The 23,434-nt window shown below is 41.0% G+C and overlaps 1 protein-coding gene across 3 annotated transcripts in view; it reads left to right on the forward strand.

The window, feature by feature from the left end:
* Window positions 1–23,197, forward strand: part of Sv2b (synaptic vesicle glycoprotein 2B) — a 62,579-nt gene extending 39,382 nt beyond the window's left edge. For 2 of the 3 annotated variants that reach the window (XM_076848821.2, XM_076848823.2), the window contains 7 exons: window positions 274–384; window positions 1,141–1,229; window positions 3,974–4,138; window positions 13,934–14,067; window positions 15,812–16,012; window positions 20,465–20,624; window positions 23,014–23,197. In XM_076848821.2, coding sequence (XP_076704936.1) covers window positions 274–384; window positions 1,141–1,229; window positions 3,974–4,138; window positions 13,934–14,067; window positions 15,812–16,012; window positions 20,465–20,624; window positions 23,014–23,197 — 1,044 coding nt within the window. The remainder of the gene's footprint in view (window positions 1–273; window positions 385–1,140; window positions 1,230–3,973; window positions 4,139–13,933; window positions 14,068–15,811; window positions 16,013–20,464; window positions 20,625–23,013) is intronic. The other variant, XM_076848822.2, reaches the window with a different exon arrangement.
* Window positions 23,198–23,434: the final 237 nt, after the last annotated feature.

Here is a 23,434-nt window from a genome sequence, read left to right on the forward strand (position 1 = left end):
TAAATGGGAAACCAGTATATTGTGGACCCAATAATATAAATCTCCTAAAGGTGTAAATTAGCAAAAATATTCTGAACATTTTGTTTCACTGATATATATCCATCCAAGAAAGTTCCCTAAGAGACACTATGCACACTTTTGGCCCCAAATCACAAAACTAGAGGGGGACATTTATCTCACCTAGAACTTAATCAAGTTAATTATGTAGACTTCGAAATTAAATTCTGAAGACAAAGTGAGGTAGAGATTCTCTACACCAGCTTTGCTTTTCAGGTTTCCCACATCAAAACTCCCAAACAAATGGATGAATTCATTGAGATCCAAAGTTCAACAGGAACTTGGTACCAGCGCTGGCTGGTCAGATTCAGTACCACTTTCAAGCAGGTATGAACTGGGGACATAAGTTGGGTGGGAGAATGACTCCGTGGGAATCCACGATCTTAGTGGATGAAGCATAAAAACCCTGAACACTTTATCAACCAGAACAGGGAGCTGGAGAGGAAGCATCTTGTGGGGGATGTGGGGTTCCAGCCTAGGACGGCATTTAACTTGCCAAGTGCCCTCAGGGTGCAAACTCCCTGAGCCTCAGTCTTTTCCTTTGCTTATCTTTCTCAAGGCAAGAACTTGACCAGCCTGAATAAGCATCCTTCTCGCTAGCAACTTCTCTTGCTAGATAGAGAAGTGAATGTAAATAAATGGCTCCCTGGGGTTTTTAGTGACTTAGGGAAAAGATTCTCCATACAGGGCAAAGCCATTTCTCTGGAACAGGTCAGCTATCGAGCACTGAGGTGCCCGGCCAGCCAGAGTCTGTAAAGACTGGACATTGCTCGTGTTGTGTGGTCACTAACCACATGTTATATTGCCCCTGCCAGCAGCACGGAGGACTCACTGCTCCGGGTTGCTCAGGGCCCTGAAATCCTACTTTGGTGTGCTTTCTGTCACATGCATGTGCTCCCAGGAGAAGAGCAACGGGAAGCTCTCCTGGCCATGTGAACAGATCTACTGCCTCTGGGGGATAATGGATAGCTCATTCTCTACATGGGGTTCTAGGTCATTGATTGGGCCATTTATTAGAAAATCTGGTACGTGGGCTTTTCCAAGTTTCTTCCTTTAACCGTCCTTCTCTGGTATGGGTTTTAGGTTTGGGATAACGCTCTGTACTGTGTGATGGGACCTTACAGAATGAACACGCTGATTTTGGCCGTGGTCTGGTTTACCATGGCTTTGAGGTAAGTTCTGTCTTATGTGAGTTCCTCCATTCCTGAGTGCCTCAGTTGCTTCCTTTGCACATGGAGGATAACGGGTTCTAACTTGCAGAGTTTGTATCAGAGCGGATGCTTTTGGCTACAGGGAACAGGCAGCATATGCTAGTGGCTTCTGTTAGAGGAAATATTTAGTCCCAGCAAGAATTCTGGGAGAAGTGGACTGCAGGAGGGGCTTCAGCTTCAGGCCGGCTCTCATGGTGACTGCAGGATGCCGGTGGAGGCATTCTGTTGATAGGGGGAAAATGTCCTGACTCCCTCTCCCATCCATACTGAGGTATAATTGATGCATAATTATTGTGTCTATTTAAGGTGTACAAATTAATGTTTTCATAAACACACACATTGTAAATTAGTGGCCTCAATCAAGCTAATGAGTGTGCCCATCATATAGCTAACGTCTATGTGTGTGTGCGTGTGTGTGTTGAGAACACTTATGATCTCTCCTTTTAGCAGATTTCAAGTAAACAATATGATATTGTTAACTGATTGCTAATTGCTAATTGTTAGCTAATTGCTCATTACAGAACTTCCTTTTTTAATGCCAGGGAACTTTTCTCTGAAGGTTCCCAGTCAATTTTCCCTCCTGTTAGAGTAGGCAGAGGTGGCTCACAGGCTAAACTCATCATGATGAAGGGGATGGAATTTCCCAATGTTTTGAGCAAATCAGGATTTACCTACAAGCTCCAACCTTTCCAAAGAGTTGACACCTGAATGGAAAAAAGTTTCTGTTCACAGAGAGGTAGCAGGGAACAAGTGTGGAGAAGACAAATATATGTTGCTGAGAATATAGGAAAGATTGAACAGGGGACCCATGCAAGACTGCCCTGCAACAAAGGGGTGCTTAGCTGACTCCTCTGAGAAGTTGCAGGCTTACACCAAGTCACTCCAGTGGCCTCCAGCTAACATGACTTTACTCTTTATGTGTGTTTTGGGGTCCACTTGGGGGCACTGTGGGGACGTTTTACTGTATGTATCGAGTACTTGCAATCGTTTCTGACACTTAATAAGTACTCAATAAATTGCTATTATCAACTTGGAAATATTAACAATATTTTAAACTTCTATCTGGGAAATTGCTTTGTTCATCACCACCTGTATCCCCCAATACTCCCTCTCCCCAGGAAAGCAAAGGGGCTCTCATGACCTCTGATTGTGGGAACAACATGGGGACGCTTAATGTCCTCCAGCACGGTGTGTGTGTGTGTGTGTGTGTGTGTGTGTGTGTGTGTGTGGAGACCTGACCTTTGAGACGCAAACAGACAGCTAAAGGTATAGAAGAATCCTGAACTAGCACCCCTCAAATTGTTCAAACCCAACTAGGAGTCAAAGGACAGACGCTAGGATTAATTCACTGATGGTGTTAAAAATATGTTTTATTCATATTTATTTATGTTTGATTTAATTTCATTGAATAGGTAATGCATTCAAATGTTGAAATAACACAGGAATCTTGAATCCGTTCCCTCTCCCTCCACCCACTCCCTTCTGCCTCCTGTATGTAATCACCTTCCATTTTTCTATTTATTATCCCAGTGATTCTTTTTGCAAATGTAAACAAATAATTGTATGTGTGTGTATACACACACGATATATATGTACATATATATACATGTACATGCATATATATTTCTTGTTTCTTCTTCCTTCTCTTATTCAAAGAATCACATTTTTCATTTGCTTTTTACACTCAGTGATATATTCTGGAAATCTCTCCATGCCAGTAAATTAAGGTTTTCTTCATTCTTCTTTATAACACATAGTTCCTCTGCCTAGCCCCCCACTGTAAATTATCACAATTTATTCAATCGGCCCTCATTGCAAGACTGGTGGGACAGTTCTAGATTTTTGTTGTATAAACAATGCCAAAATGAGGAACCGTGTTTGTAAGCCACTTTCTGTGGGGACTGGTTTATCAGTGGAATGGATTCCTGCAAGTGGAATTAAAGGGTCAAAGGGTCCAGTTCATCTGTCATATTTTTAGGCATTGACAAGTCCTCCTCCACAAGGCATTGTTCAATTTTGTCTTTTTCCTCAGCATTTATGACAGCACCTGTTAACCTACAGAGTGATTTAGCAAACTTTGGTGTTTTGACAATCTGGTAGATGAGGACTAACAGTGTGATTTTAATTTGTATTTTTCTTTCTATCTATAGAGTTGAGCATCTTTTTTTCATATGTTTTATGCTCATTTTTTTTTGAGTTGGTTATTTTGAGTTTTCCAGGCATAAAATCATATCATATGCCTGTAGAGATAGTTTTACCTCTCGCTTTGCAATCTGTGACATTCCTAAGTTTTTTCCCTCATCTGAATTGGTGAAGACCTGCAGTGTACTGTTAAGTAAGTGATAGTGATGTTTTGTCCTGTTCCTGACGTTACTGGAAATGTCTTTAGTGTTTTGTGATTCACTAAGATTCTGGTGTTTGAACTGAAATGTGATTTTTATTCCCTTCGTATTAAGGAAGTGTCCACCAAACCCTACTCTCTTGGTGTTTCTAAAATCAAGACTGATTTTTTAAAATCAAATCCAAATCTGTGGAGATGGTCCTAAGTTTTCCTTATAATGAGGCATATCTTTAGATTTTTTTATTCATGAACCAAATTCCCATGTCTGAAAGGAGTCTAGTCTCCCTCTAGTGAGGAATGCAGACTCTGATTCCGAGGAATTCAATCACACTGCTGCTCAGACTGTCCGTCTTCCTCGTTACAGTTACTATGGCCTGACGGTTTGGTTTCCCGATATGATCCGGTATTTTCAAGATGAAGAATACAAGTCTAAAATGAAAGTATTCTTCGGTGAGCACGTGTATGGTGCCACAATCAACTTCACGATGGAAAATCAGATCCACCAACATGGGAAACTTGTGAATGATAAGTAAGTGTGGGACGATGGGCTTTCCTCAGGTCAGGGTGACGGTGTCCACTGGGATGTCATTGGGAAAGAGCCATTGGGAAGATAAGAGTTCAGTATGGCAGGGGATGAGCTCTGAGGATGCGACCATCATCACACCTCTTGTGGCTGCTAGAGACTCAGTAATCCTGGTGGCTTGAGTCATATTGGGCTGACCTCTGTCACTCCTGTCTCTTGGCCATGGCTAATTCATCTGGGGATGAGGCACCGGGCTGAGGACAGTCAATCTGGCCATCTTTACTGAGAACTGGAGCTTCTCCATGCTGGAGCTGTTATGACACTACTTTTTAAAATTCTTTCACTTAACGTAACCTCATAGGGTGGGTCGGTATGTTCTGTTGTCAACCAGAGGTGTTGTTCTTCAGGGGAAAACATATCGGTGTACTATTAGCCTCTTTGAGACTACTCTCTGAAAATCTCATGATGGGTCAGGTCAAGACATTAGGAAAGTTTATCCCAGATCACACTCTTCTCTAAGCTGAGTATGGACCGGCTGCTATTTCTCTTCTCAAATTATACTTAGCAAGCTCCCGGGTTGTGAATGATCAGTGTTTGAGTGCTACGGGCTTTGAGGTGGCATCAGAAATATCATGGCCCAGATGGTTCACTGTCAAGGACATAAACTGCTCCTTCTTTGCCATCATCACACACAATTAACAGCCCCCAATAGTAGACCTCCCCCCACCTGCTCTCAGCTGTGTCTGGCATCCTGGTAAAGTCCCCGCCTGTGGCGACTGTGGGAAAGGACCCTGTGGTGGGGGAGGTCTGGCAGATCCCTGCTGGAGTCTAGTCCCCATTGCTCTTAATGACCTTAGCAAAGGTCGCTGTTACTTGGGATAAGAAAGTGGGAAGCCAAAGGGGGAATATGACTTCCACAAATATGTGACCTTTGGGTATGGTATTGTATGTGTGTCTCTATACGTTTCTTGTTCCTTCCTCCTTCTCTTATTCATAGAAACACATTTTGCATTTGCTTTAGGAAGCAGTAGGATGGAGTATCAGTGGACACGGGGTTCAGATTTTCAGGTGGTTTTATAAAAAATGCTGGAGCTCCACACACCCACACGCCCAGGTAGCCACACATGCTCTGCAAAGACTGCTTGCTCAGAGTGACCTTAATCTACTCCAGGGACAGCAGCCCCGACATGGATGATGTTTGAAGCTGTTCCCCCAAGATGTTTCACCTCCAAGATTTTGAATAAGAGCCAGGGCACCTGATGTTGGCATACCAAGGAAGAGATGTCATCCTTGCTTTCTGAGACCACTTTGGAAATGTTGAAAACTAAGGGACACCATGGATGATTAGCTGTCACCCATGATATGACACCACTCCTGCAGAGATGAACTCACTAAAGAAGTCTCATTTGTGAATTCCATGTTCAATCACACCCTACTGTGATACATGTGACAATGATCGTAGTCACAATAATGCTGATAGTAATAACTGTGGAAGCCAATGGTATTGAGTACTTGTACTCTACGTGCCAGTTCCTGCTTTAAATGCCTTATGCAGATTATCTCATTTAATTCTCACAAAAACTCTGAGTTCAGAACTATGCTGTTTTTCAGGTGGGAAACAGAAACTGAGAGAGGTTGAGTAACTTGCTCAAGGTCACACAGCTAATATAAACAGAAATGTCCGTCTCCCAACCCAGGATTCCAGATCTCAGGTGAATACTGTCCACTACAAGTATCATTCCCTTTGGGAGACTCTTCATTTCCACAGAGGCCCTGATTGGCATGATGTTTTCTTCATTAAAAACTTAATTGAAATGCCAGAATCCTTGTAATTTACAATAGAGTTGAAAGACTTAACTATGTAGAAAGTGGGGAATTTTAACCCACTCTGTCTTTTTAATTTTTATCAGTTTCTCCAAACTTTCAGCGGACTGCTGGGTGGGAGTGAGAAAGAAGCAAGGGCTAATGAGAGTCCTGGTTTCCCCTCATGGATCCAGGACCCCTGGGGACCACAGAGTTCTTGCCAAGGGTCAGGGAATGAGTAGGCATGTCAAGGATTGTTTGAGAGTACACATGAACACTCTTCCTGTAAACACAGGTGTTCTTCCATGTTCTGTTTCAAATGTGCATATAGATTCCTTAAAAAATAGTGAGAACTAACTACAACTTCGGTATCTATGAGTTTTAAGAAGTTGGCTTCTTTTCTTGAGTTATGTTGCCATCTGCTGGTCATCATGTGGATAACACCTTTCCTTTGAAAACCCCAAACTTGAGGCATTAGGCATGAATCTGTTCTATAACTTGGTTGGGGGCATTTCTCCCCTGTGTGCCAGTATTTCATTTTCAACATTATCCACACTTTGCTGCTTTAAAATTTAGATAAAAATAACTGATTTATTTATTTACTCTCACACTTGGGAGAAAATGACTTCTGTATACACAGGCTTCAAACTTCATCCTATTGAAACCTTAAAGTTTTCCTGCTGTAAGACCAATCTCTTTGACCCCAAAAAGAAACAAAAAAATGCAGACTAGTTTCAGTCAGTCCCAAAGCATTGTCTGCTGCCTCCTGGTGCATCTTACAGGACCAGGTGGCTCTGAATTCCACACAGCCTTTGCTTTAGAATTTGTGACGTTTTGAAAAGTGCAAAAAAGACAAAAGAAGAAGTTCATGTTTTATACCCTGAGACAAAATGTCAGGTTTTCCTTATTATCCATTGAAGACAGGTGAACTAATTCATTAACTCCCTTGCCCTCTGCTCCCTGGAGGAGACCTCTGTTTGACAGAGCTGACTTCAGTCAGGGTGGGGATCCGGAAGGGCATTCCTCAGCAGTGGGTCATGATCCCGGCAGTCTCCTCAGAGCTGCAAGGGAACTTGCTTTGTGTTCTTCAGGTTCAGGATCGGAGTCTTAAATGGGAATGTCTAAGCCTCTACACAGATGATTTACCCATGAAGAATCAAAGGTGAGGAGCTCAGAATGAAAGGGAAGTTTATAAGATTCAGCTCTAAAATGAAGTAGGAAGAGGAGAGAGAGTAGGCAAGCCATGCACAAGAAGAAAAGAGGAGATCATGTCACACTTCACACGGAAATGTTGGAGCCACTGAGAGTCTCTTTTCAGTATGGCATAAATAAGATTTTTTTTTCAACTACTAAAATTACCAAATTTTAGTAAAAAGTCTTTGAAAATGCTGCTGGTGGGAAATGAGCAGACACACCTGCTGACTTCTAGGTCTGAGAAGACAGAGCTGAGTTCCTCCTTGACTGGTCAGCAACTAGGTGAGCCATCTTGGGAAAGCTCAGAACTGTCTCAGCTTTGGATTCCACATGGGAAGGGAGAATACTGGTGTGGAATGTCCATCGAATTTCAGAGTTTATACAATTTCTCAGTAAAATCTGTAGCTTAATAAAGTTCCTACATGTTCTTGTTGGGAGTCTTCCTGGATATTTTATATTTTGGTCATTGAAAATGGGATGGCTCTCCCCCATCAATCATTTGCATATGTTATTGCCAATAATAACAGATTTTAAATTGTTATTTATTTATTCTTATTAGTTTATTTAATTCTATTGATTTTTAGATGTTTATTTTGTATCAGAGCTTTTATTCATTCTAACAGTTTTCCTCATTATTGTTATATAATCCCACCATCTGCAAATAACTATTGTTTGATGCCTTCTCTTTTTTTTATTGTGAAATATTTCAAATTTGCAGAGACTAGAGAATGATACAAACAACTCTATTCAGAGCACCTTAGCTTTATAAAATCTATGATACATTTACTTCAGATTTTAAAATAGATTAAACTCACTGTGTGAATTTTCATTTCTTCCTTCCTTCCTTTCTTTTTTTTTGTTTGCTCTTGGTGCTGGGGATGGGACCCAGGGCTTCCACATTCAAGGCACGTGTTCTACTTCTGAGCAACATTCCCAGCCCACTGTGTGAACACCCTTGATACTATTCCTCTCCCTCTCTGGTCACTGTTGTCATGAATTGGTGCTTTACATTCACGCATGCTTTTGTACTTTTCTCAAATGTTTATATGATTGTAAAAGTTGTACTGTAGCCTTTCATATTTTTCAAATTTTAGATAAACACTATACTATTATATTACACATTCCTATATTACTATTATATAAATTCTTCAACCTGTTTTTTTGCGTAAAATCAGGGTTTTGAAGTTTCTCTGTTAGCATAATTGCATAACTCATTTCATTAAATTTTAATTGCATTACATGCATATTCCATAGTGAATTTGTCTGTTCTTTTGAGGGACATTGAAATAACTGACAACTTTTTTTTTTTTTTTTTGCTATACAAATAGTACTGCAAAAGTGTTCTTATGAAAGATGTTTTCTAGTCTATATACTTAGAAGTGGAATTACTGAGTTAAAAGGATATTTTGGATATTCTCACAAGAAGTCTGATAAGTTCTTTTTTTTTTTTTTTTTTTTTTTGTGCTGCTGGGGATTGAACCCAGGGGTATGAGGCAAGCACTCTACAGCTGAGCCATAACCCCAGTTTGTTTGCTCATGCTCTCTCTCCTCTCTCTCTTTCTTCCCTCCCTCCCTTCCTTCTCCCTTCCTCCCCCTGCCTCTCTCTTTCTCTCTTGGTAAATTTTATTTTGAGATAGAGTTTCACTAAGTTGCTGAAGCTAACCTTGGATTTGCCATGTTCTTGCCTCAGTATCCTAAGTAGCCGGGATTATAGGGGTGCACCACTGGGCCCAATTTACTATATTCTTATCTTTGTTTTTTTCTCTTGCCCCTTTCAAGACTCCCCTTTTATATTTGATATTTAGTTGTTTGCACCTTGTAGGCTTGATCCTTCCCTTTCTCTTCTTCCTTCTTCTTCTGGTATTTACTCTGCTTGAGGTTTTCTCTTGACTTACTGTTGGCCTTATTTCATTACTTTAGGAAAACTCTTAGAAGTTGTCTATTCAAATATTTCTTCTGCCAAATTCCCTCTTTTCTCTCTTGAATTTCAAATGCACCTATGCTGGTCTGTTTGATATTTTCCCATAGCTCTTAGATACTCTTCTTTGTTCTGCCTTTATTTTTCCTCTTTGTGTTTCAGTTCCTTTCTTAATTATGATGAATCTACTGATGAGTTCATCAAATGCATTCTTAATTTCGGTTACTGCATTTAAAAATTTTCTGGCATTTTAATTTTATTCCTTCTTAGAATTTGCGTTACTCTGCTGTAAATCCCCAACAGTCTACCTTTTCCTCTAAGAATTAACTATATCAGGAATAATTATATTAAATTCCCTGCCTGATAGTTCAAGTATTTGTGTCACAAGGCTTGTTTTTTCAATGACTGTGTCTTTACATCATGCTGTTTTATTCTTGCTGCTTTATGTGTTTATAATTTTTGGTTCCATTCTTCAATCAAGATGAAGAAGTGAGTGCTCCTCCTCCTCTGCTAGGCTTTTGCAGTGTCTGGTGATGTTGAGACCATCTAGTTGGTAGGTGAACATGGTTTGGATTTTGTTATGATTATCTTAGAAATTTGTTGGGAGTTTCTTTTTTATCGAGATTTAATTTACAGACAATTAAATTCCTACTTTTTCGTACAGTTCTATGAGTTTTGACAAATGCATATGGTTGTGTAACCACCACCACAAGCAATGTACAGAATAAGGCCATTACTCCTCAGATTTTCTTGTGCCATTTTGTACTTGTTCCATCTTTAACCCCCAGCCCTTGGCAGCCAGTGACCTTCTGTATGCCATAAAATGTAATCATACCCTATGAAGCCTTTGGAACTTGCTTCTTTTACTTTGCATAACACATTTGGAGTTTACCCATGTTGCTGCATGAATAGCAGTTTATTTATTTTTATTGTGGAGCAGTATTTCATGATACGTATGCACCCCTGAATGTTGATTTTCCATTCATCAGCTAAAGGGATTTAGAATTGTTTCCAGAATTTGGCAATAGTTAGTGTTTGACTTAGGATGTATATAACTATATATGTGAATTTGTTCTACTGTTTTTTTTCTAATGCTATTTTAGTCATTGTTTTCCTTTTTGCATTGTGTTCTGTTCTTGAAATTCTGCTTTGGTCATTATTTTCAAAAGCAGTAAATGTGTTAAGATCTTTGTAAAGAGAAAGCACGAGGTATCATGATTTCTGTACTTAATAGCCTTAGGTGTAAGAGAAAGAGAGAGGAAGTAGGATTCACTGGTAGATCCATAAAAACACAAGAATGTATCTCCTTAGAGAGAGTATTTGATGGACACTGTTACTAGATTTCCTATCATAGACATTTTCAGGGTTTCCATGAAATAATATTTCAGTATTGGGAAAGACAGCCATCTCCTAAGTCCATTCATATGCTTCTTCCCCAGGGTTCCTGAGGAAGTTAGGGTGCTCCTTATTTACAGAATCAGAAAATAAAGCTGGAAAAAGCCATCTCCATGCCCCTGTTTTATAGATTCTTAAGCGAAGGCCTAGGGAGTAGAGCTGACTTGCCCAAGATCTCTTAGTGGTCAAGTCCTAAAAGTTGGTCTCTTTAGTTTTTGGAGAATGTTACTAGACCTGGGGAAAATGCCTGATGCCTAATACGTGTGGAATATAACCAGTTATACAAAGTATCAGGCAAGATTGCTTCCTCCAATCTCTAAGGAAATTAGATTCAAGCATGTATTTTCTGAAGTGAATGATCCTTTTGTTTTGCTTTAGGAGTTAACAAGCGAGAGACTGGGGCTCTACCTCTTTCCTGAAGGACTCTGTTTCATTTCACTGTGCCTGCAGGGCTTATTGTGGTAGAATATGAATGGACGCGGACTTCCAGGAAACACATTCATTATTTTCTCCCTGAAAGTTGATGTAATGTATGTGAAAGTGAATTCTCTACTTAAAAAAGAAGCCAACTAAAGGGTACTGTGTTAGTCAGCTTTTCATAGCTGTGATACAAATATCCAATAAGAACAATTTAGAGGAGGAAATGTTTATTTTTTAGGCTCATGGTTTCAGAGGTCTCAGTCCATGGTCAGATGCGTTCATTTGTCTGAGGCTGAGGTGAGGCAGAACGTCATGGAGGAAGGGTGTGGTGGGGGAAAGCTATCAGCTCAGAGCAGCTGGGAAACAGAAAGAGAGAGAGAGAGCAAGAAGCCAGGGACAGATATAGTCCAAGATCATGCGGATAGTGACCTGCTTTCTATAGCCATGTGCCATCTGGCCATGGTTAACACCCAGTAGCTCATTCAAATTATTACAACATCAAATGGATTAATTCACTGATGAGGTTCCAACTCTCATAATCCAGAACATTGCCTAACACAGGAACTTTTGAACTTTTGGGGAGAGGATATTAGTTTCTGGAGAGTGACTCCATCCAACCTGAAATACAGTGACTAGATAATTGGGACTTTGGCCAAATTCGGATCCTTTGTTGGACTAAGCATTGGATCTCCAATGCGGGTAACTGAATTAAGTTCTTGTAATCCTAATTCTGTTGTAGGCCCTGGACCCTCAAGGACTCTGAGTCCTTAAAAGAAAAATTCCACAGGATACTTATCCTTTGGCTAACTTTTTATTCAGCTTCTGAACTTTCCTGAATTAAGCATCTTAGGCCAGTTTACTACGTAAGATATCAGGAGAAATGATTCATATAAAGACTCATAAAGCATGTGCTGGCCCTTTCTCCGTTCATCTCTTTCATCCTTTCGCCTTTTAATAACCCACTTGGAGATACATTTTAAGATCTGCCTGCGTCAGACTCATTTATGATTTATGGCTCTGCTTTCTCACCCACCCTTGGAAGACTATTAAATTATCACCGAAGGCCTCATCGCCAGCCTACTATTATATTAAAGATTAGGATATATTAAGAAAGGCAAAGGCCAGAGACAGTCTCCAGGAATAGCTGTCCTGAGTAAATACATATGCCATGCAAATTTGAAGTCACAGGCACCTTTCTGAAATAAAAGGCTTACCAATTGGTTTTTCTTATGGAAACTGAAGAGTACGTGACAATGTTTGGAAGCCCCTGTTTTTCAAACCCTGTAGCAAATTTGGCCTAAAGGAAAAAAAATATTCAAAATAATTTGGTTTTCCAGACCAATGATTTTCAAATCTTTGTGTAAGTACTATAATGGTCTGTTGCCTCTGATGATCATTATCATTTATAAGGTCAGGTTGGAACCTAGGAAGCCATATCTTTAACAATGACCTCCTTCTTTATTCTGATATGAGGGTCTGGGCATCTCCCTTTGACAAGTACTTACTCTTCTTATTGAGTGGGAGGCCGTTTTGCAGAAGCTAATTTTAGGTGTCAGGTTAGACCTCTGAGTAGAACACTATGTGGCAAGATAGACGCTGGCCTTTATATGTGTTTGGGAGTGAATTATCTTGGAGCCTGAAGAACAGTGACCCTCAGGTCTCTCTGCCCGCTCTGTCCCTGTGATTCCCACTGTATCCTTGTTGTCTGATGCCTGTTCTTTTCACCAGTTAGACTAAAGGGCAGGGACGGTGGCTTCCACTCTATATCAAAAGCTCCCAGTCCCATGCTCAGCAAGTTTTTGCTGAAGATGGGAAATATAAATGAGTGACTAGACAATGAATGAATGAACAGATTGTAATCACTCACAAATGGATATATAGCTAAAAGCAAGGCTGCAGCCTGCAAAATTTGACCAAGCAACAGAAGGCGTCAATGAATGTGAGGTAGATTCTTAAATGTGATATTGCTCTTTGTAAGATAATGCAGAAATTGGAATAATGCAAGTGGATCCCAAAGGTGGCTGGACCTCATGATCATCTTGGTGACTTACCCCCTTATTAGCTGAGTTTTTTAAAGTGAGAAAGTAATATGATATAAAGTAAAAGTGAAATTTATCTCGTTTCTATCCCCTTTTGCATCTCCTCAGATCCCAGCACTTGTTTCCCGTGTAACTCCCTACATATATTTGGAGAGTATATATTGGAACCACACAGACCATCTTTTTTCTTACATGAATGGTCACCTTCTGTGAACTTTGTATTGCATCTTGATGTTTTTCACTTAGCAATGTATCTTTAAGATTATTCTGTATTAACACATGTAGATCAGTCTCATTGGCTATACATACATGGTATTCCATTATATGGTGTCTGTCTATCCTCTATCTAGTATGTATGTTTGTTTGTATGTGTGCGATAATCCATTACTAATATTACCAATGTCACAATGAAGACCAGTGAATGTGTCTCTTCAACTGTATGAAAAAATATATGTAAGACAAATTCCTAGAGATGGTATTCCTAGGTGAAAGGGAATGTGAATTTTAAATTTTGCAAAATTGCTTCCCAAAGAGGCTGCCTTGATTAAATTCTACCACCAGGGTAAATGAAAATGCCTATTTCCTTACATCTTTGTTGGGGCAATTTTAAAAATAAAGATTATCAGGCCTTCACCATTATATTACTTCCAGACCTTATAGGACCAACCAAGGTATCTGCATGTTTTTAAAGCCTTGGAGAAAGTGAACTGTTACCCATATTTTCATTGACACTATTTTACACTTCTGTGATTCTGATGGGGGAAGGTCCATGGACTCTCATTTGGGAATACCCGATTTGTGTACAGTACCCCATACAGACCTGGACTGGACTCTGACTTCTGTAGTTCTGAAGGCCTTCCTCACTAATTAACTAAACAGCTAAGAAATTCAGAAACAATCTGTGTTGAAAGTAGTGTTCCAGCACCTTTTGTCATGCAGTTCTTATTTTGTCTTTCTGTGTTTCCCATTTTGGTCTCAAGTCTCTTTTCTTTTCCTGGATGAATCACTCAGAGTCTAACATCTCTCCCACAGGTTCACAAAGATGTACTTTAAACACGTACTCTTCGAGGACACATTCTTTGATGAATGTTATTTTGAAGATGTTACATCTACTGACACCTATTTCAAAAACTGCACCATTGAATCAACCATCTTTTATAACACAGGTAAGAAGGTGGGTGGAGTGAGAGGAAGGCAGCAGGGGTGGATCAGTGTAGGCTAAGAACCAGCACACTCAGTTGTAAGGTTCAGGAGGAGGGAAATGTTTGTAGATACTAGTGGCAAGCCTTAGGGAGGAGAGATGGGCTCTAGCCCCAGGAATGGCACAAATTAGGTACACAGCCTTCACCAAACATTTAGTTTATCTGTGTCTGTTTTTATCACACAAAAAATTAGAAACCAAAGTTCTGGCCAAGTGTTCACATCTTGATGAGGCTGATGGTACACGCTAAGGCCCTTTAGTAGGAACAAAGTGTGATACCACTAAAAACCAGCATTCCAGGGCACTGCATTTTATGCACAGAATACCTTCTTAAAGACTTTGCCTAATATGAATCTTGCACAATTCAAAACTTATGCTTTCATGATTACAAAATGAAAAGGGAAAATTGCCTTTGTTCAAATTTTGTGCGTAAAACAAATGCTAATATTGTTTTAGGAGCATACCATTTTAAGTTTCCATGATTTTAAAAAAATCACGAAATTCTGCTCATCCACTGTTCCTCATTATTCTTGTTATAGATTAATAAAATATCCAATAGAGTTGGAACATAAGGAAACTAACTGTGTGTTACCAGGGGCCTTACTTACCTTATCACAGAAATATACTATTGTTATCCCCACTTTATAGTTAGGGTAACTCAGACTTCAGCAACTTGCTCAAAGCCACAGTTAGTCAGATGGGGGATTTTGGATCCATTCTTCAATTATTTGTCTCTAAAGTCTGTGATCTTTCCACCAAATACTTGATCTTGTCCAGATGGATGCCTTCTCCCCAGCACCAGCATCAAAGTATAGTTTATATAAGAACATCTTTCCCCTCCGTGATACCAGTCTCAGACCATTCCATATCGGGTCTCCCAATATCCCTCAGTTTCTTAATATTCTTATGAGACCTACTTTCTGAATTCCTGTTAGTCTGAACTTAAAACAATGAGTTCCAGAAATTTACTATTTATCATTAAACGGTGCATGTCCTTTTATTCTTTCATGTTTTAATGATGCTTCTTCATTCAAATACTCTTAACACAGGAGTTTTTGTAAACACTTGTAGTCAGACAATGTCAGAGCTGGGAGAAGCACTGGAGATAATCCAATTTTATAGGTACAGGTTCAGGGAGGTTGCAGGGGTTTAGTGGCAGGGCTGGCTCCTTAAATCCAGGTGTCCAGGGAGCCGATCTAACCCTCTTTCTGTTAGGACAGCTTGTCTTTGAAGGTGTCAGAAGATATGAAAACTATTTCCAAAAGAAATGATTTTTATTTTGAAGAACATGAAGTCTCTGCACGGACTACAGCAGGAGCTCTGGAGTGGATGCTTCAATATGGACCCAACTCTCTTGTGTTCTGCTTGTCTAAGTCGGGTAGCCTCAGAGGAACGGGCCAGCCTCTGTGACCCTCAGAGTCACCCAGTTGGTATAAACTGGACTGTTATCCAGCTGGGGAGATGATGCATTTTAAAATGTTCCTCCCATTAACGTTGGTTTTATTCCTCCTCATGGTGATTAGAACAGGTCATTGAATTTCTGAAAGTCAATTCAATGTAAAGCCTCTCTTTATCACACCTGGCCACACATCACCTTGACTGAGGTCACAGCCTGCTCACGGAAGGGGCATAGCTTCATCTCTGCCTCTCTTCCCCTCTCTCCAGCTCCTCTACACGCTCATGAGCCAAAGGTTTCTTTCTCTTTGCAGACCTCTACAAGCATAAGTTCATCAACTGTCGGTTCATCAACTCCACCTTCCTGGAGCAGAAGGAGGGCTGCCACATGGACTTCGAAGAAGACAACGACTTCCTGATTTACCTCGTCAGCTTCCTTGGCAGCCTCTCTGTCTTGCCTGGGAACATCATTTCTGCCCTGCTCATGGATAGAATCGGAAGGCTCAAGATGATCGGTGAGTTGTTAGGGTGTCCCATCTGGACTCCCCTGGGCTGGGCCAGTCAGTGGCTTTCAAGCATCCTAGGGCCATGGGGTATTTGTTTAAATTTAAGAAAGCTTGCACAGGAAACCAAGCAGGTAAGACTGAATCTGGTGCAGTTGAACCGAGGAGGTGCATCTGCAGAAGCCCAGGGCCCTGGGGAAGGAGTCTGAGAGCTCTAGCACAGGGGAAGGTCTCCCTTTCATTTTCAGGATGAGAGATTCTGTGGCCCTCACTCATTCTATTAGCATTCAATACGAATATGAAATATATCTGCCCTTCCTGTGTCATAAGGGGATTTTAAACAAACATGCAAAATGCTCTTAAATGATAGTTTGATGGTTTGACATAAATCAGATTACTTTTGTTGTTTAACTATAATGATGGGGCTTTGGAGTTGGACAGACTCATGTTGAAATCTGAGCACCTCATGACCGTTAGATGTGAGAACAGTCTTTTGCTTCTCTGGGTTTCAGTTTCTTATTTATAAGATGAGATGTAGATAGCTGTTGGGATGATGAGGACTGAACATAACCCACCCCAAGCATGTGCTACGTTTGGCACATGGGAGGCTCTCACAAATGGTAGCTATACACACACACACCTCAGTTCCACCAGGATTTGCAGCTGTGTGTTACAACAACATAATGGCACGCATGGTGAGCAAGAAACAAAAAGGACACATCGAGGACCGCGGAAAATGTACATTAGAGTACATCTTACATCCCAGGGCTGGGGAGGCAGGAGGCCCATTAATAAAAATGCCATTAAGGATCTGCCCTTGGGATATAATTGGTCAGGAAAATTAATACCTAGATTCCTAGTACCAAAACTCAAAGGGAAACAAAATAAATCACCTAGTCATTATATCAGAGAAAATTGGTCAGGTGTTCATGAGAAGAAAATCTTTTCCTGGCGTTCGACTCATGTGGAATATCATTATGATAAATAGCAGCATGAATATTCCGAATGGTGAGCGTAAGAAGTGCCTGTGACTTCAAGCTTTTAGTCTTACGGGCAGGCTGCAGAGTTGTCTCACAGATGTGGGACCCTGAGCTGTCCCTGCTACAGGCTGTGCCCTGGTCAGTTCTGACACCCCTGAGGGAAGGGACAGGGACTTACTCATTCCTGCATTCTCCAGAGGCACCTCGCTCTCAGCCGAGGGTACCACAGGGTGGCATCGTGTCAGCGCCAGGTGGCTATCTCTTTCAAAATTAGCTTTTATGAGTCTGTAGACATTCTTTTACGATCCCGAGCTTCATTTTCATAATTGCTAAAAATCATCTATTTGCTCCAATGAGATAATGAGAGCAGGCATGTGACACTACTGCCACTTGATGGCTGGACTTGAGTCCAGAGTCTGACCCTGTTGGTCAGGGCTTGAAGTAGCTGGGGAAGGTCTGGGGAAGGCAGGGACTGCAGGGTGGGGTGGGCCCTGCTCTCCATGGATGCAGGAGGAAGGCTGTGCTCAGGGGACAGGCTGGGCAGCAGGACAGCCGATACCTTCTCCATGCCATCGAAGCCCCTTCTTGTCATCCCAGATCACACTTGGGCTCCCAGTTAGAGATCTAGAACTACCACTTAGAATTTCTCCATATTCTACTCCTATTAGAATTTTGTTTCTGAGCTAGATTGCAAGCTCATTTGGGGTTCGGGCAGTGCCTCCTCTAGAGGTCTCTGTACCCTGAGTCTTTAGGAAGAAGCCTGACTCCCAGTGGGTCAGTGCACAGTGAATTCTGGATGCTCAGTAAATATCCATTCCACAGTGCCACGATGGGACATGGTGAACTGCTTTGAAACAGCATTTCCCATGCCCCTCAGACCAAGCCCCTCCCCATAGAATCTGCAGAGCAGCTGTGTCCTGCTCACTCTCCGGGGCTCTTGAGAGGGTGGAAGTTGCTTCTTGTGAACAGCAGAGGAGAAGTTTTCCTAATGAGGCTGTTACCCACTCATTCATTCAATAAACATTTATTTATGCAGTACTTATTCTCTGCCAGGCTGTGTGGGAAGCAATGAGACTGGAATGGTAATTGAGATAGTCAATATCTTAGTGCTTAAAGAGCAAATGATAGATTGGGAGAGACAGACATAAGCTAGAAATTTCATTTAACTAACACTATGAAATGCTTGTTATAGGTCAGGCTGTGTTCCAAGTATTTTATCATTATTAACACATCAAGCCCTTGTCATAACCCTTGGAGGCAGGCGCTACTTTAATAAACATTTTACAGATGGGGAAATGAGACAGCACAGAGAGGTTAAGTGACTCATTCAGGGTCACACAGGTTTCGAAGTGGTGAAGCTAGAATTGGATCTCAAACCTCTTAATTACAGGGGAATAAATTAGAAAGTGGTAGGACTGTGGGCCATAGGGACCTATAGCAGGAACAACTAACATGGTTGAAGGTCAGGAGAGGCCTCCCTATCACTTGATTTATTTGATGATAATGTTTTGTACTCAGCAAATTTTTGTCAGCATTTATTGTATGCCACATCCAACGCTGGTCTCTTTGAGGGCTGCTGTGTGTAGAGGGCACTGTTCTCATGGCACTTGTGGTCCGTGGGTGCCCATCTCGTCCCCTTCTAGTTGTCTCCTAGCAGTTGGGAAAGAGACCACGGACACCTACTTTCAGCCCTACCTTCCCAGGGTCTGCAGCATCCAGGCGGACAGTTAGCATTTCCCAGCTCATCAGCAAGCCATGGTTTGGGATCTGCTTTCCTGCCTCCTCTCCAGCTCTACTCCTGGGCTGCAACCTGCCCTGCCACGCCCTGCCCCCACCTTGGGCTTCCCGAGCTCCCAGGGTGGACCCACCGAATCTGGCCCGGTCTAATTTTGAGGAGATCTCTCATCATTAGCTCGATCAGCTCGAGTCCTGGCTGAAGAGATCTATCCCCACTGGTTTCAAGGAAGAGACTGTATTGATGGGTGGCTTTAGAAATGTGGACGGGGTTTTCAGAACAAATGAGGCAGGTAGGCAACCCGGTGGCAGCAGGGGCAAGGGGAGAAATCACCCTCATAGAGCCTAGGGGCTGGGACCCTGGAGGAAGAGCCACCTGGCAGGAGCTGTGGTCCTGAGAGGTGAGGCCAATCAACCAACCAACCAACCAAACCAAACCAAACCGAAACAAAAGTGGGGGGTTTCTAAAACAGAATGGGAGTTGAGGAAAAATGCTCCAACCTGTCTCTCCTCCCAGGTGACAGTGACGTCCATCAGTCACCCTGGAGCAGAGAAAGCAGAGGGATCTTGGGGTGGAGAGGAGATGGGAAAGGAAGCAGGACAGCCTTTCCTGAGGTTCCCTTTTGGTAGCCCCTTCCCACAGGAATGTAAGATGCATGAGAATCTTTTTTTTTTTTTTTTTTGGCTGAAGTTTATTTTAAATTTTAAGTTATTTTAAAAACATTTTTTAAATAAAAAAATTAAAATGTTTTTAATTGACACATTTAAATTGTATATGTTTATGGGCTACAAAGTGATTCTCTGCTATACATACACAATGTGGTATGATTAAATCAAGTGCGTTGACCTACCCACCACCCATACTTATTATTTTTTGTGGAGAAACATTTGAAATTTATTTTCAGTGATTCTGAGGAATATGATAGTTAGCATCAATATCATCACTGTACTGTACAATACATTTCTGAAGTTTATTCTTCTAACTGAATTCGTATCCTTTGACCAGCATCTTTCTGATACATCCTCACTCCCTAGCACCTGGTAACCACTATGCTACTTTCTGAGTTCCACTTTTTTAGATTCTTTGAGATCCTGTGGTATTTGTCTTCCTGTGTTATTTCACTCAACATGATGGCCTCCAGTTCCATCTGTATTGTTGTAAATGACAGGGTTTTCCTCTCCTTTAAAGTGCTGAATGATACTCCATGATGCATATGCATTATGTATATGTATTATCCACTCTTCTGTTGATGGGTATTTAGGTAGATTCTGTATTTTTTCTATTGTAAATAGAGCTGTGAGAACGTGGGCAGGTGTCTGTTTGACATATTGATTGCAAATTCAGAGTGGAGTTTTTTTTTTTTCTTCCCTTTTTTTAAACTGCTCTTTATGTCTCTCAAGCACCTTGAACAGTGTCTGGCACTTAGTATATTCTCAACAAATACCTCCATCTCCACCACCCCCAAGTCTTTTGGACTGAACAGTCCCATAGAGTGGCAATTTCAAAATCTTTCCTGGAGGTAAACTCTGGTGACCCATGCAGAAGCCTCTGATCTCATAGCTGGGGTACCATGGAGGGGGTTCAGGCTATATTCTCTCCATGTGGAGGATGGACCTAATACTTCAGGTAACCTGTCCCATTAGGTGTGCCTGTGAAGATGGGAGACAGGACAGAACCTGTGGGTAACAGACAGTCTTGTTTAAGCCATGGGGTTTCATGTTTCTTTCTGCTCTTGACCTCTCTCCTCAGGTGGCTCCATGCTAATCTCAGCAGTCTGCTGCTTCTTCCTGTTTTTTGGCAATAGTGAGTCTGCAATGATTGGCTGGCAATGCCTTTTCTGCGGGACCAGCATTGCAGCCTGGAATGCTCTGGATGTGATTACAGTGGAGCTGTATCCCACCAACCAGAGGTCAGTCCTTCCTGGGATTTCCTTTGGACTTGTTGGACTTCTTTAGCTAGAAGTTCACCTGCCCACTAAATCTTGCAAAGTGCCTGGCCATCTTGGTCTTTCTCGTGCTCCATGCACCAAATATATTCTAGGTTATTGAGTTTCTCTGCATAAGGGTTGGCAAGGCCCAGAAGTGGCAGTCTGTGGCTCAGTAGGATGGGGTGGGTGGTCAAAAGGTAAAAGACAAGATCTAGCTACATCTAGGCAGAGGATTAATATTGAACAATTAGCAAAACCTGTGTCATGCAATCCTCAAGGGAGGTGAGAACAAGCCTGCCCACGGGAGATAAAGGGAAAAGGTGAACTAGAAAACCAAGGGTGGGGGTGGGGCTGGGGAGTGAAATAAAGGTGGGGATGAAGGATGAAGTTCCAGGGCATTTGCAGAGAATATGTCAGAGAAGCCCAGGGCTTACTTTTATTCTGTACAAGCCACATGGGAAAAGGCCTAGTTTAAAGGCACAGGGTCAAGGCCATTACTTAGTAGTTGTTTCTCCATGTGGAGGGGGAATTGTGAATTTTAAGGTGAAGATAAGTGGCCCTGTGGCCAAAAAAGAATGTGAAGGAGTGTGGAAGGTAGGTAAATGGATTTCTAAAAACAAAACAAACAAACAAAACAAAAAAAATCTTAATAACATTCCCCAAATTAGTGACAGAGAAGATGGGATTTGGGTAGCTACACTAAGTCCCCCGCCTCCAAAAAAAAAAAGAAGAAAAAAATTGATTGTTTGAATGGGATGTAATTTTACATCTAGGAGACTGAAGAGAAACAACTAGAAACAAGAAAGTAATACTGGTCAGGTGGTCAGCAATAAAACTACTTTAATGGCTTACAGGTTTTAAAATGTATCAAAACAAGTTAAAAATGTAACTGAAGCTGAGTGTGGTGGCTCATACCTGTAATCTCAGCAAGCTGGGAGACTGAGGCAGGAGGGTGGCAAGTTCAAGGCCAGTAAGAACCTCAGCAACTTAGTGAGACCTTCTCAAGAAATAAATAAATAAATAAGGGCTGGGGATATAACTCAGTGGTTAAAGTACTAGGGTTTGTAATCCCCAGTACCAAATAAATAAAATAAAATAAAATAAATAAAAAGGAATTAAAGTCCAATTGTAATAAAATACCTAGAAATCAGTTTGAAACACTCATAGGAATAAAACTATAATAACCGTAAAAATTACAAAGAGGTAAAAGAGACTTAAATAAATGTCAAGATATAACTCATTATGTATAAGATGATTTAATCTCATGAAAATGTCAAATTTTATTTAGTTTTTCTCTAACTTATGAGAGTATTTCAGAATTCAATGAGGTTTATTTCCTCTGGGATCTTGAAAAAAATATTCTGAATTTTATTTAGAAAAGCACATGTGAAAATAAATATACAGGAAAATGCTGAAAACAAAAATACTGGGATTAGGTGCTAGTGATTATAAAGGTAAAGAGTTTTTCAATTATAGACAAATATAAAAAGGAATTGTGAGTACAAAAATATAACCACATTCTTAAATTCTGGTATAAAAATATTTTACTTCAGTTGAGGAGCAATGGTGTTGGGAACATTATGTCTGTGTATAGATGAGGTCATGGCAGGATAAATGGTGAATAATAGTTATCATTTGGAAGTGTGATTGAGGGACAGTAACTAGGATTAGGTGGTAAACCCTAAAACTTCATGGCTTTCTGAGGTAGGCATTTCATTTTTTTCTTTTGTAGAAATCTACAGCAGGCAGTTTAGGCTCTTTCTATGTTGTTCTTCCTTGTCTAGACTTAATTGTGGTCTACGATGACACCATCTATGTTTTAGGAAGTAGGATAGAAGGAAACAAGACAAAGAAGAAAGCAGAAAGCCTGATCAGGAGCTTTCTTAAGGAAGTTTCTTAGTAGGTGCCATTTGTATTTACAACCCATTGGCTAGAACTAAGTCACATGACTACAGTCAGCACCAAGGGATTCTGGGAAATGTAGTCTTACATTTGAAGAAATATATGGAGGGACAACTAGCAGTCTGCTACAAGGAGGTGTTACTGAGGGGGAACATTACACTTTCTGTTTTGCATATGTCTTTATTATTTTTGCAACAAGCAAGTACTAACTGTAAGTATTTTAAGAACAGATATATTTGAAAAGAGAAGGAAAAAAACTTGAAGGCAATAATTCAAAACATTGTGACTGCCTTAAATATCCTTGTATCTTTATATTCTGTATTTCCAAATTTGATTAAATGAGAATGTGCTAATTTTATATTTAGGAAAAAACTGCCCCCTGGCCTCCCCCACAAGAAAAAGAACCCTGTCTCATTTATCTAAAAAGGCCCAGAATTTCAGAATTCTTTCCTTTCCTTTTCTTTTGCAGGGCAACAGCCTTTGGCATCCTCAATGGATTATGCAGATTTGGCGCCATCCTGGGAAACACCATCTTTGCTTCTTTTGTTGGGATAACCAAAGTGGTCCCGATCCTTCTGGCTGCTGCTTCTCTGGTTGGGGGTGGCCTGATTGCCCTTCGACTGCCAGAGACTCGAGAACAGGTCCTGATGTGAACAACCTATGGGGAAAGGAAAGATCAAAAGAATCTTGTCCAGGACACTAAAATGCAGCCACATCTCCTACCTGTCATTGTCCACAGGACACCTTGGATAGCGCAGGAGAAGTTGATTTTGAGATCCCTAGTTTAGGACCCACTTCAGTTGTCAATATGTTTGTTACTCAGGTGACTGATTTGGGGTGCCCTGAGCCACTCTTAGGATCCCAGAGCTGTGTACTTGGCCTCAGTTTCC

The sequence above is a fragment of the Callospermophilus lateralis genome, chromosome 3, assembly GCF_048772815.1.
Source record: "Callospermophilus lateralis isolate mCalLat2 chromosome 3, mCalLat2.hap1, whole genome shotgun sequence".
Taxonomy (NCBI): domain Eukaryota; kingdom Metazoa; phylum Chordata; class Mammalia; order Rodentia; family Sciuridae; genus Callospermophilus; species Callospermophilus lateralis.